Source organism: Vombatus ursinus, unplaced genomic scaffold (assembly GCF_900497805.2).
Source record: "Vombatus ursinus unplaced genomic scaffold, bare-nosed wombat genome assembly UNPS02014807.1, whole genome shotgun sequence".
Taxonomy (NCBI): domain Eukaryota; kingdom Metazoa; phylum Chordata; class Mammalia; order Diprotodontia; family Vombatidae; genus Vombatus; species Vombatus ursinus.
The window spans coordinates 61,754,915-61,769,147 of NW_020954585.1; the positions used below are offsets into that span (position 1 = coordinate 61,754,915).

Sequence of the window (14,233 nt, forward strand, 5' to 3'; positions counted from 1 at the left end):
TTATAAATGATACTAAAATGCTTAGAATTCTAAGAAAAGGATAAAAACAGAGTACTTTGTATTATAGTACTTGAATAGTGAATGAAAAATAGAAGTGGGACTTCCTGCTAAATTACTTTAAATTTGTATATACTTTGTATTTATTCATCTGTATACACATTACTTCCTCTGCCACCATCCAACAGAATGTAAGTTCCTTAAGCAGGGAAACTTTTGCTTTTTCTCTTTGTATCTCCAGTGCCTGGAAAATAGCAGGTGCTTAATAAATGCTCATTAAATTGAATTTACTCCAGGTCCTGATTCATTTATCACCCACTGGGAAGATCGTGGATGATAACATCCGTAGTCTGTTTTTTGGAGACTATTTAAAGCCTGAGGCTGATGTAAAAGTCTATGATGAGATTACCGACCTGAAAACTCTCACTTCAGTCATGGAATATTACCTGGAAGAGTTTAATAACATCAGCAAGGCCCCAATGTCATTGGTCATGTTCAGATTTGCCATCGAGCACATTTCTCGGATCTGCCGGGTTCTAAAGCAGGACAATGGCCATCTACTGCTAGTGGGCATTGGGGGGAGCGGGCGACAGAGTGCCTCCAAGTTGTCCACATTCATGAATTCATATGAGTTGTACCAGATTGAGATCACCAAGAACTACACCAACAATGACTGGCGGGACGATATAAAGAAGATTATGCTTCAGGTTGGAGTGACCAGTAAGAGCACAGTATTCCTGTTTGCTGACAATCAAATCAAGGATGAATCATTTGTTGAGGACATCAATATGCTCCTGAACACAGGTGATGTGCCCAATATCTTTCCTGCTGACGAGAAGGCCGACATTGTGGAAAAGATGCAAACAGCAGCCAGGACTGAAGGCAGGAAAATTGATGCCACACCTCTTGCTATGTATACCTTCTTTATTGAGAGGGTGAAAAAAAATCTACACATTGTCCTAGGTAAGAAAAAACACACTCATCCTTCACTTAGGGTCATAAATTTAGAACCAGAAGGAATTTTAGAGGTCAATCCCTCATTTTTCAAATAAGAGAACTGAGGCTCAGAGTGGCTAAAGGGTATGTCCAAGATCATGTAAGTAGTAAGATACAGATACATGTAGGTAGTAAGAAGCAGGATTTAAATCCCAGTTCTTTGATCCCATATTCAACACTCAACTCTCTCTCTCTCTTTCTCTTTCACACACACACACACACACACACACACACACACACACACACACACACTACCTCTTACCTATGTATACCTCTGCCTTTTGACATTTTAATGGAATCCAAAAATCTCTGATAGGTGATACAGTTTCCAAAATTTTGGGTGGGCCTTTCCCATTATGACTCCAGAGTTTCCACGGGATTAGGTTGTTAATTGCTTCTGAACCTTTCCAAAAGTAACAAGGGTATGTATTACTCCATGAGTGCCCTCAAAATTCTGAATTAACCCCTAAGGAAGTCCAATTCTGCCTGGAACTGGAATGAAAGGAACTAACAAAACCTATTCTTTCTAAAAGCCATGAGTCCTATTGGAGATGCTTTCCGTAACCGTCTACGAATGTTCCCTTCTTTGATCAATTGCTGTACCATTGACTGGTTCCAGACTTGGCCAACAGATGCATTAGAGATGGTGGCCAACAAGTTTTTAGAAGATGTGGAGCTCGATGATGACGTTCGAATACAGTATGTATTGGGATGGTTATCTATAAAGGCTTGGGAGTATGACTAATGTTTCCCTCAATAAATGTCTTTCTGACTTGAGTTAGCCAAAGCCAGTGGAGTCAAATAGAGCTACAGATTTTAATGGCCAGCATTATCATAATTTACTTGGATAAAAATAGACACAGTGTGATTGCCATTTATTCTCTGTAGGGTTGTGTCCATGTGCAAGTATTTCCAGGAAAGTGTGAGACATCTCTCGGTAGATTTTTTTGGTACACTACGAAGACACAATTATGTTACTCCAACATCTTATCTTGAATTGATTCTGACCTTCAAAACACTACTAAATAGCAAAAGACATGAGGTGGATATGATGAGGAACCGTTACCTGGTGGGGCTTCAAAAACTTGACTTTGCATCATCACAGGTGAGTTGTCACTGAAAAGAAATAAAGATAGGCTTTCAGCATCTTAGTATGTGTCTGGGCTTCAAATGTAAACAGCTGGCTTATTATAATCGGTAAAAACAAACAAAAAACACAAGCACCAATAACTTTCCCATGACTTAGAGCATTTAGTATTTACTATTTGGTCCTTACCAAATCACATGAGATAATATTTGTTTAAAAAAAATTCTTAGTACAGGGGCAGCTAGGTGGTACAGTGGATAGAACACTGGCCCTGAAGTCAGGAAGTAAAACTCCAGAACAATCAATGGCTTTTCAGAATGTTAAAAATAGAGATATTTAACAAGGATCTAAGACATCTCCAGAGGCCTTGTGATGGAAAATGCTATCCACATCCAAAGAAAGAACTATGGAAGTTGAATTGCTATTTTTTTTCTTTTCTGTTGAGTTTTGTTTCCTCTTTCTGATCGTTCCTCCTATTGGTTTTAATTTTTACTTACAACATCACTAATGTGAAAATCTGTTTAATATGAATGTAAATGTATAGCCTATATCAGATTGTGCACCATCTTTGGGAGGGTGGTAGAGAGGAAGGGGGAGAAAAATTTTAAACTCAAAAGCATATGGAAGTGATTATTGATAAATCAAAATAAATTAATAAAAAATAAAAATAAAAAAATAAAAATAAAAGGGAGGAGAGCATATTTTGAAATGTCAAAAAATGGAGATATTTAAATCTGCTGTTTAAAAGATATTAGGTTGTGGCCATATATAGTTAATCTAAAAATGAGGACAGGAGAAGACTTCACAGATATTCCATCTATTCCCCCATCTGTAAGCATCTTTGATCAGAAAGACAAATATTCCTGACCAACACATTTATTTATAACTAGATCCTTGTTGAAATTGATAGCTGTTCTCCATTTTTTTTTTGTTCAAGTGGTAGGCAAAGTGTCCTTTTAAACCATATTTTTGAGTTCTACTCATCTCCATAGCTTTCTGTTGAACAAGACTCCAGTTCAGAAATACACCGTCTGGTAAGGAATGATCTGCTGCCTTTCCTTACTTTCTGTTTCTCTATTAGGTGGCTGTAATGCAGGTAGAACTAACTGCCCTTCAACCCGAGTTGATCAAGACCTCTGAAGAGACTGAGAAGATGATGATAAAAATTGAAGCAGAGACAGTGGAAGCAGATGCTAAGAAGCTAATGGTTCAGGCAGATGAACAAAAGGCCAATACTGCTGCTGCCATTGCACAAGCTATTAAGGTACAGGTTTTCCATTGCATAATTGCTAAGACCAAGTCCCTCATGGAAGTCTCAGTTATGACACAAGAAGTAGGTGGGCAACAGGCCATTTTAGGGATTGGATTTTTCTCAGTCACATCCTTACATTTGGATACTTGGATGGGTCTATGATTGAGCTTGATGTAGGTATTCTCTCCCACTGATACAGATCACAACCAATCCATACCTGTCCATCCTATGGAACGCTTGTCCATGTTCTCTCATATATATGCCAAAGGGTATCCACCCAACATGCTAAGTTACCTTCCTCTAGAGAAGAGAGTCTTCATCTTGTGGATCCCATTGGTTGACTAGAGAAACCTATAGAAAAGGGGTGTCCTAAAGCTAGCTTGATCTGTTACATTTTCAGTGTGAGCATTTACATCTCAGGAATCAACAAATTCTACAAATTAGGACTTGATTTATTGTTTTGTTGGTTGTCTGTGCTTAAGAAAGTGATGGAGAAAATGTTAATAATGCAGATAAAGTTTAAAAGTGTAGAGTATGTACATTTTCTTAAGAGAGTCAGTTATTAAACATTTACCAGCACACCCATAGGAATCCCCCTCTCTTGCTGTGTAGTCAGCCTATGTTTTCTTCTGGTCATACATTTCCCTGATCACCTCCTTTATACTTCTCAAATAACAGAAGGCAAATGCTATTTATAATAATATTTTGAGTTTTTAAATGCCTTATATATTTTGAAGCCCTTTTAAATACAAGTTATCTTCTGTTTTTTTGTAACTATCCCTTGAGGCAGTGTGTTGTAATGGATGGAGAGCCTCGGAGCCAGGAAGACCTGGGGTCAAGTTCCTCCTCTGAGGACACATACTGGCTATGTCACCCTGGGCGAGTCATTTAATCCCTCAGTGTTTCAGCCAGTGGTGTCAAACTCAAGTAGAAATGGGGGCCACTATACCATACATAAGGATCACTGTGGACTACATATTAATTTAGAAAAACACATATTAACATTACCTATGTTTTATTGTATTTTTATTTACTTTGTTAAATATTTCCCAATTAGATTTTAATCTGGTATAGGCAACATTAACGAGTGTTGTGAGCCTCATGCAGGCCTATGGACAACCAAGTTTGACTCCTCTGTTCTAGGCAACTCTCTAAGACTAATACTATAGGGAATTTCCTCATCTGGGAATTCCCTATAGCAATGAAATCACAGGTCAAGTCCCTGTCCCTTTTTAGATGAAGAAACAGGCTCCAAGATAGAAAGGACTAGCCTAAGGTCACCCAGCTACTTAAAGAAGGAAAAGTCTGGACTAGAACCCAGGTCTTCTAATATTCAGTTCAATGTTCCTTTAATTGTAGTGAAAGAAGAATTGACTGACATCCTTAAGGTGGAAGTTTTACAAAGGCAAAATGTGATAGGCATTTAATTTCATAAATGAGGCAACAATAGGAAATTATTCTGAAAAATATAGGCTGGAGCTAGGTTGTAGAAGACCACAAGTCTAAGGCTTGAAGGGTTTGTATTTTATCTTGAATGTAATGTGGAAGGTCTTTGAATAGAAAAAGTGAAACAAATGATTAGATTTTTGTTTTAGGAAGATAGATTGTTTTTGCAAGTTTGTGTAGGGTGGATTAGGGAAAGGAGAGATGGGAAGTAAAGAAACCAGTTAGGAAGCTATTGCTAGTCTCTGTAAGAGTTGAAAAGGTTTTGAATTGAGTATGGTTATCGAAATGTAGAGGAGTGACCTTATGTGTTGTTGTTGTTATTGTTGTTGACCTTATATAGTATAAATAAGACTTAACAAATGATTAGATATGGGGGCAGCGAAGAGAGAAGTGTCAAGGATGACTCTAAACTTATGAATTTGAGTGACTGGGAAGATGGTAGTGACCTCAATCCTCTTCAGTATTTAATAGCATCTACTATGTGCCAGGCACTACACTAAGCCCTTTACAAATATTATCTCATGTGATGTTCACAACAGCACTGTAAAGTTGTAGGTGTTGTTATCATTCCCATTTTACAGTTGAAGAAACTGAGGCAGATAGAGGTTAAATGATTTGCCCAGGGTCAGAAAGCTAGAAAGTTCAAATCCTAAGACTGGATTTGAGCTCAGGTCTCACTCACTCCAGGCCCAGTGCTCTGTCCATCATCCCACTTTGCTGCCTAGACCTAGATGAGTTTAGGAAAGAAGATTATTTCTGTTTTTAAACATGTTCTAATTAAATTGCTAGTAGGAAAGACAAATAGAAATTTCTAGCAGGTAGCTCATGGTGGGGGACTGAAATTCAAGAGAGATATTGGGGCAAGATAGATTTGGGAGTCAAACTGCATAGAGATGATAATTGAGCCCAGATAAAAGCACCAAGGTAGAATGCTTGGAAGGTGTCTAAAAGAGGGTCTAGGACAGCGCTTTGGGGGACACAGCTTGCTATTAAAGGAGCTTTGTGAAAGATAAATATCCTTTCACTAAGTTAGGGCATTTGTGGTGACTAGGAAGAAAAAGGACATACAAATTAAAGAGTGGAGGTGGCAGTCACAGTGGACTTAAACCTTAGCACAAGGTATGCTGGGAAAATGCCCCGGCCTCTCTACTTCTCCTACTTCCTGTGCATTCGATGTAGGCCTTTAGTTTTGAGTACAAAGGATGAAATCTAGAACTACTGCTATATGCAAGATTTGGGGAGTGACAATCAGGAAGCAAATTAGGAGGCAGCCATGTTTAGCCAAGAGTGATGGACTCTGAAGTCAGCTAAGAACTGGATTCAAACCCACCTCTGACACTATCTGTATGACTCTGGATATGCCACTTACTTTTTCTGAGCCTCAGTTTCCTAATCTGTTCAAACAGGGGATAATACCTATAAAGCATACATCAAAGAGTTGTTGTGATTCTATAATGAGATAGTCTATGTAAAGAGCACATGGCAAAATTTAAAGCACTATACAAATGTCAGTTATTATTAGCAGTCCATAATCATGATCTGAAATGGGACCAGCATCGCTTCTAAGAGTCAACCACTTTGAAAGAAACATGGACCTCAGGCCCTTTTGGGCTTACCCTCATTGGTTTTTGTATCTTGGGCTCAAAGAGGGTCCTTTTAAAATCATTTAGGAAGTAAGCCCAACATTCTTTTCTGCTCACACTCTTTGCAGAGGTAAGGATTTTTGGGTGTGAAACACAGCATGTAGTGTCAGACTTTTTCTAAAATGTTGTTTAGTTTTGGTGAACTGTTTTTCCTTTTTGTTTTTATTCTTTGTTAGAAAAGATGGCTCTCAGGAGGCAGGGCCTAGAAGGGCTAAATTGGGAAACATGGATGATGTAAAAACAAAAGGTATCAATAAAAAGGTTTTAAAAAAAAAATAAAGTGAGGCTGAACTGAGAATAGGATTATCTCTAGTCCTTTCCCTTTTAGAAATGGAGCAGAGGTTTAATCTGTCCATTGGCTAGTAGTTGCTTCATATTTTCAGAGGAAGATGGCACAGCCAGGTTTTTGTTTTTGTGTTTTTTTGTTTGTTTGTTTGGTGCTCACAGGGGACTGGGATAACTTAAGGCCACTGTAATCCAAAAGCTTTGTTGTAGCCAACAGCTTTGACCTCCTGCCCTACCAAACACTGTGTCAGGGCTGCCCACAGGAGAAATGTGATATCTACGTCTTCCTGCTGTTTACCTTCTGGAGGACATGCTGAAGAATATTAGAATGCTCAAGGAAGGCAGAAAAAGAAGAGGAGTAGAATAACTTGTACTATCTACCCGCTGGATGATGAGCCCCTGAAATAATTGTAACTGCCCGGTCCCCTTTCCATGACATTTATTGACTGAACAAGCACTACATGGCCCATGTTCTGGTGGGGAGTGTCCCTTGGCAGAGAAGACCTCTGCCTGATTTTCACCACAAATCCCTAAACAGTAATCCTCTCTTATTGAGAGTGGCATCATTGGAGTGATAATGGCATCACTGCATCCAATTTAAGGCTGTAATGATTGACCCACAGGGGCAGGCCAGCAAGTGGGTCAAAAATATGGAGAAATCCAATAAACTCTCTGTAATCAAGCTTTCTGATAACAACTATGTGAGGGTAACTCATTCCTGTTAAGAGTTCTTTTAAGCCTTAACCTGGAGTCTATGAACTTTTATTTTTTTAAAAAAATATTTTAATAACTATTTAAATATATTTTATTTCTTTTATAAGCCTATTTGAGTTTCATGAATTTAAAAACATTATTCTGAAGAGGGATCCATGGGCTTCTTTGGATTGCTAAAAGGGTACTGACAAAAAATGGTGAAGAACCCCTTGCTATGAGGATGGTACAGTATGGCATCACCCCTGTAGAGCTAACCATTTCTACTCCTGTGCTTTACAGGATGAGTGTGAGGGTGACCTGGCAGAGGTCATGCCAGCACTGGAGGCTGCCCTTGCTGCATTGGATACCCTGAATGCCTCAGATATCACCATGGTAAAGTCAATGCAGAACCCTCCTGGCCCTGTCAAACTTGTCATGGAGAGTATCTGTGTCATGAAAGGACTGAGACCAGAGAGGAAACCTGATCTGAGTGGTAGTGGTAAGCTCCCCATTCTTCCTCCCTGTATCTTTGAAAAGCCCTGAAAATTCTGTAGCCCATGTGGCATGAACACACAACCAAATCACCTCCAGGGAAGGACTTGTTTAACAGCACATTAACGGAGCTAGAAACTAAGGTCTTAATTGAATAGAAACAGAAAAGCTGATCTTGAAATCAGTTCTCCCTTTCAGTCATTTAACTAATCAACCAAATCAACCAATCAAAAAACATTTATTTCCTAAGAGTAAAAATTTTCTCAAGGGAGGTATAGCTTCCTGACTTTGAGGATATTAAAATTAAGACAGGGAGGATAAGTATAGATAGAAATAGTATTGCATATAGACAACAGGACAAGCATGAAGATTAAAAAGTATGTGAGAGAACAGAGAGAGACCACATCTGAATAGTTCTAGAAACATAGCAGTATTAAGACCTTTATTTTCACTCTATTTAAAAAATAGATTAAGTTTAAACTTTAAGACCAGTTTCTTGGAGTTGAGTACATACGTGAAGAATAGAATGGGTAACAGATCCAACAAAGCTAGTAATATCTCTTTTATATGTAATCTCTGAAAACTAGCATCAAAAGTCTCTTGCCACCGCCGTAGGAAATCTCAACAATCGCTCTAATTTACAGAATATCTAGGATTTTGCTTACCTGAATTGTCATTTTGTGGTCTCTCTTCAAATCTTTTTGAGATTTCTCCTCTTTGAGTAAATGAAGATTCAACACTGTGAGAAATTTCTTTTGGCTGTAGCAATTCTCAATGGCCATCTGCTATGTTACTGAGGGGTTGTACTGGGAAAGATATTCCTCTCAGTCAAAATTGTGAAATGTTGAAGTAATCTGACTTCACATAAAAAAATGTTTTAAACTTTTTATTTTTAGACAAACTTTAAAAGTATTTACAACACTGTGAATTAAACTGGCTCTTAACTTTTCATTGACAATGAATGATTTACATAATAGGTACTCAATTAATACTTCTTGTACTAAACAGGTAAGATGATAGAAGACTACTGGGGTACATCTAGGAAGGTCCTTGGGGATCTGAAATTCTTGGAGAGTTTGAAGACCTATGATAAAGATAATATCCCTCCCTTGATCATGAAGAGGATCCGAGAAAGATTCATTGACCACCCAGACTTCCAGCCAGCAGTCATTAAGAATGTATCATCAGCTTGTGAGGGCTTGTGCAAGTGGGTGAGGGCCATGGAAGTATATGATCGAGTGGCCAAAGTGGTGGCCCCCAAGAGGGAAAGATTGAAAGTGGCAGAAGGGAAGCTGGATGAACAGATGTCAAAGTTAAATCTAAAACGAGGAGAGTTGAAGCTGGTGGAAGATCGTCTTCAAGCCTTGAATGATGAATTTGAGGCCATGAACTTGAAGAAAAAGGCATTAGAAGACAATATTGAACTCTGCTCCCAGAAGTTAGTCCGGGCAGAGAAACTGATCAGTGGCCTTGGGGGAGAGAAAGACCGATGGACAGAAGCTGCCCGGCTATTGGGGATTCGTTATACTAACCTAACAGGGGATGTATTGCTGTCCTCAGGCACTGTGGCTTATCTGGGGGCCTTTACAGTAGATTATCGCACTGACTGCCAAAAGCAATGGCTAGAGTATTGCAAGGCAGGAAAGATCCCAGGCTCTAATGACTTCAGTCTTAGTAACACCTTAGGAGATCCTGTAAAAATTCAAGCCTGGCAGATTGCTGGACTACCCATAGACTCTTTTTCCATTGATAATGGCATCATTGTGTCCAATTCAAGACGATGGGCTTTAATGATTGATCCACAGGGGCAGGCCAATAAGTGGGTCAAAAATATGGAGAAATCCAATAAACTCTCTGTAATCAAGCTTTCTGATGATAACTATGTGAGGGTACTGGAAAATGCTATTCAATTTGGCACTCCAGTCTTACTAGAAAACATTGGAGAAGAGCTGGATGCTTTCATTGAGCCCATCTTACTCAAGTCAACATTCAAACAGCAAGGGGTAGAGTACATGAGATTAGGTGAAAATATTATTGAATACTCGAGAGATTTTAAACTTTATATTACAACCCGTTTGAGAAATCCCCATTATCTCCCTGAAATAGCTGTGAAAGTCTGTCTCCTCAACTTTATGATCACTCCTCTGGGTCTCCAAGATCAACTTCTTGGTATTGTTGCTGCCAAGGAAAAGCCAGAGCTAGAAGAGAAGAAGAACCAATTGATTATTGAAAGTGCTGACAACAAGAAGCAGCTGAAAGAGATAGAAGATAAGATCTTAGAGGTCCTCTCCAAGTCTGAAGGCAACATTTTAGAGGATGAAACTGCCATTAAAATTCTGTCTTCTTCTAAAGTGCTGTCTGAAGAAATCTCTGAGAAGCAGAAAATTGCCTCAGTGACAGAAACACAGATTGATGATACAAGGATGGGCTACAAGCCGGTGGCTGTTCATTCTTCCACTGTCTTCTTTTGTATTTCTGACTTGGCTAACATTGAACCAATGTACCAATATTCTCTGACCTGGTTCATCAACTTGTATGTACAGTCCCTGGCCCATAGCCAGAAGAGTGAGGACTTGGAACATCGTATAGGGAACATCATTGACCACTTCACAATAAGTATTTACAACAACGTCTGTCGTTCCCTGTTTGAGAAGGACAAGCTACTTTTCTCTCTCCTCCTGACTATTGGGATCATGAAAAGGAAAGGTGAAATTAATGATGAAGTCTGGCGCTTTCTTCTGACAGGAGGTGTAGCTCTTAATAACCCCTATCCCAATCCAGCTCCTGAATGGTTGTCTGAAAAGTCATGGGCTGAGATTGTCCGTGCATCCCAGCTGCCCACTCTTGGAGGTCTGAAAGAGGATGTGGAAAGCTATGTTTTGGACTGGAAGGGGATCTATGATTCTGCCAAGCCCCATGAAGAACCATTCCCTAGGAACTGGGAAGTTCTTTATGGATTAGATCGTTTGGTGGTTCTCCGATGTCTGCGACCTGACAAAATTGTTCCAGCTGCCCAGGACTTCATTGTTTATAACATGGGAAAGACATACATTGAACCACCTACATTTGACCTTCAGGGATCCTACAATGATTCTAACAGCTGTGCTCCATTGATTTTTGTGTTGTCTCCAGGTGCTGACCCAATGGCAGGTGAGGAAGCCAAGATTAGGTGGTAAAAAATAAATTTTGCATTCAAGTTGATAACAAAAAAATAGTTCTTTTGCACTTGCCATTAGAAGAGAGTTCTACACAGTTAATCTCTATTTTCAGGATTTTTGAGTATTCCTTTTATATCTCTAAGTGGGATATTTAGGAAAGAAATTCAAGAGGAAAACCAAGGAATAATAAAGAGAATTAGGTAAGGGTCAGAGTATTCAATATAATTATATACATTATAATCACAGAAGCTGGATTGAATTGTTACAATTACACATGTGCTGTACTGAGCACTCAGAAGAGGGAAACTTAAAATCTGAACATTTCTATATATAGGAGAAAAAGCAACAGAGGCTTTAACATTAAACACAGGTTTAACATTAAACACATGATACTGATATCTCAGCATAAAGGCTTATTACTAATTACTTTTGAATACTTTTATATATATTATTATAGAGTATGTAGTTATCAAAAGATAGAGGGAATTGTTGACTTTAGCCCTTGAGATGATCATACCAAGAGTAGCTTTCTCTGTGAGAGTTAGGTGAAACTATTTTCTGAAGAGCTTTTTATCTTGTTGACACCATGGGGAGAATTTTTTTGAACTCTTTTCACAAGGTGCTGGAATTTTAATTTACGTCATTGCTTTCATGGGATCATTTTAAACTCCGCAGAGTCATCCTGGTCTCTTCTAAAAACTCCATTGGCTCTGCTCACAGGTCTGCTCAAGTTCGCAGATGATCTTGGCATGGGAGGTAGCAGCATTCAAACGATCTCCCTTGGCCAGGGCCAGGGCCCCATTGCTGCCAATATGATTAACAGAGCCATCACTGAGGGCACCTGGGTGGTCTTACAGAACTGCCATCTAGCAACCAGCTGGATGCCTACTTTGGAGAAGATATGTGAGGAAGTGATTATTCCTGAGAACACCAATCCAGCCTTCCGGTAAGAATCTACCCGGATAGTTTCCTATTTCTTTGTTTAACCCTTATTTGTGCAGGTCCCTTTTTTATTTTTATTTTTGAAATGCCATGAAGTAAAAATGAAACAAAATAAAACATGTTGATTCACATAAATAATCCAATTGTCAGTTCCTATTATCTTAGTTTGCCCAGTTTCTGCATGACAGAATCATAGAATCTTAGAGTCTAAAGCGAGAAAATATCCACATTCCCTCTTCTGTGAGTCAGCGAGGTGGTGCAGCGGCTAGGGTTAGACTTGGAGTCAGGGAGACCTGAGTTCAAATCTTAGCTCAGACATTTGCTAACTTCATGACCCTGGGCAAGTCACTTAACCTCCATTACCTCAGTTTCCTAATTGGAAAAATAGGGATAATAGCCTTTTCCTCCTTGTCGTGAGGAACAACTGAGATTACGTATGTAAATCAAACCTTAAAGCATTATATAAATACTACCTATTATTATTAGAAGACTGCTAATTCAGTGGTTTCTAACCTTTTCAAGTATGAGGACCCATTTTTAGTGTCAAAAATTTTCATGAAATTCTATATGATAGTAGTTGTACTATTAGTATCCATTAATTGAGAAAATGCATAATGATAAGCTCCTATGAGTTTAATTGTTGCTTTTATATGAATATATGTTTTATTTATCACAATAGTACCTAAAGACTTGTGAGAAATAGTGAACATATATGTGACATCATTTGTTCCATCTATAGAAAGTATGTTTACTGTTTTCTATGCCTTATCAGAGCCTGGAGGTGAGCCTGGGTTCTCAAAGTTACACCATTGCTCTCATAAATTTTACAAGGCTGGAAAGGCATTGAGTACAATCTTAAAAACAAAACCACATCTGTTTTCCAAGGACAAGCCTAGCTAAGGGCAGAGAAGTTCATGAACAGTAGGCTAGCCACTTACTGTGAATTCTTTAGTCATAAAAATTCATGTAATGAGATGGTGCCTTTGCCATAAGTATCCCTACCCCACCTTTTGCTTCCCCCCCCCCAAAAAAAACAGTTCATGGCTCACAGGTTGGACTATTGATCTAATCCAGCGCAAACTTGAAATACAAATTCCCTCTCAGATATCTCCAGAAAGTAGTGGTCCAGTCTCTACTTGAGACCATCAATGACAGGGAGTTATCTTCTCCAGAGTTAATGACCTATGGTCCGTGAACTTGTTGATTTTTTTTTTTAGTATTTTGATAACTGTTTTCAATATAATTGGTTTCCTTTGTAATCCTACATATCTTATTTTATACATTTAAAAACATTCTTCTGAGAAGGGATTCATAGGCTTCACCAGACTACCCAGTGGATCTATGACACAAGAAAGGTTAAGAGCCCCTGTTTCCTGAGAGAGGCCATTGCAGTTTGGGATACTTCTTTCTAATTGTTAGAAAGCATTTCCTTATGTCAAACAGAAATCAGTCTCTGCATTCACGTCGAATGAACTATGTTCAGAGCAGCCTTAGAAAAACAGTTCCTTGTTCAGGTCTGATTTTGAATGAATTTATGTTTGTAAAGATGAGTCACTTTCCTTCTTTTATAAAATGACAGCATTCAAAAAATATTCTCTCAGGTCTCTTTCACCTCAAACTATTACTGGCTCTGAAGTAAAAAAAATTTAAAAGGAATGTAAATTCTATTCATTTTTGCTATTTACATACCTCTTGAGAATGGGAACCTATTGTTAAATTTATTTAAACTGTGTGACCCTGGGCAAGATAACAGGTAGGCAGTCAAACAGGATGGCAACATACATTTATTAAGTGTTTAATATGTGCAAGGCACTGTGCTAAGCACGGGGAGACGAATGCAAGCAAAAGAAAGTCCCTGCCTTCAAAGAGCTGACTTTCTAATGGGGGAGGATAACAAGAAATGAGCTGAAAAGCAGGGGGGATAGGGTAAGTACCCACACAAAATTTGGAGAGTCAGAAGCAGAAGGGCTTCCCCAAAATAAAGGCTCCCAGGAATAACTCACTAAAAGGAGAAGAGGGCTTTAGCAGTGGAAGGATGTTTCCAGGTAAGATCTTGAGCAAGTCGCTTGACCTCTCTCAGCCTCATTTTCCATACTGTAAAAGTAAGTCTAATAATAGTACCTACCTCACAAGATTGTTGTGAGGAGCAAAGGAGTAACTAACATATGCCAAGTGCTTTGTAAACCCTAAAGTGCTATCTAAATGCTAGCAATTATTATAATTATCAGATTTCAATAGGTAA

At 38.7% G+C, this 14,233-nt stretch overlaps 1 protein-coding gene across 1 annotated transcript in view; it reads left to right on the plus strand.

The window, feature by feature from the left end:
- LOC114052192 (dynein heavy chain 3, axonemal-like) overlaps window positions 1-14,233 on the plus strand; it is a 176,229-nt gene that overhangs the window by 143,267 nt on the left and 18,729 nt on the right. The window contains exons 47-53 of the mRNA XM_027874669.1: window positions 294-960; window positions 1,527-1,692; window positions 1,882-2,098; window positions 3,162-3,344; window positions 7,700-7,898; window positions 8,900-11,041; window positions 11,770-11,995. Of these exons, the coding sequence (XP_027730470.1) occupies window positions 294-960; window positions 1,527-1,692; window positions 1,882-2,098; window positions 3,162-3,344; window positions 7,700-7,898; window positions 8,900-11,041; window positions 11,770-11,995 (3,800 nt within the window). The remainder of the gene's footprint in view (window positions 1-293; window positions 961-1,526; window positions 1,693-1,881; window positions 2,099-3,161; window positions 3,345-7,699; window positions 7,899-8,899; window positions 11,042-11,769; window positions 11,996-14,233) is intronic.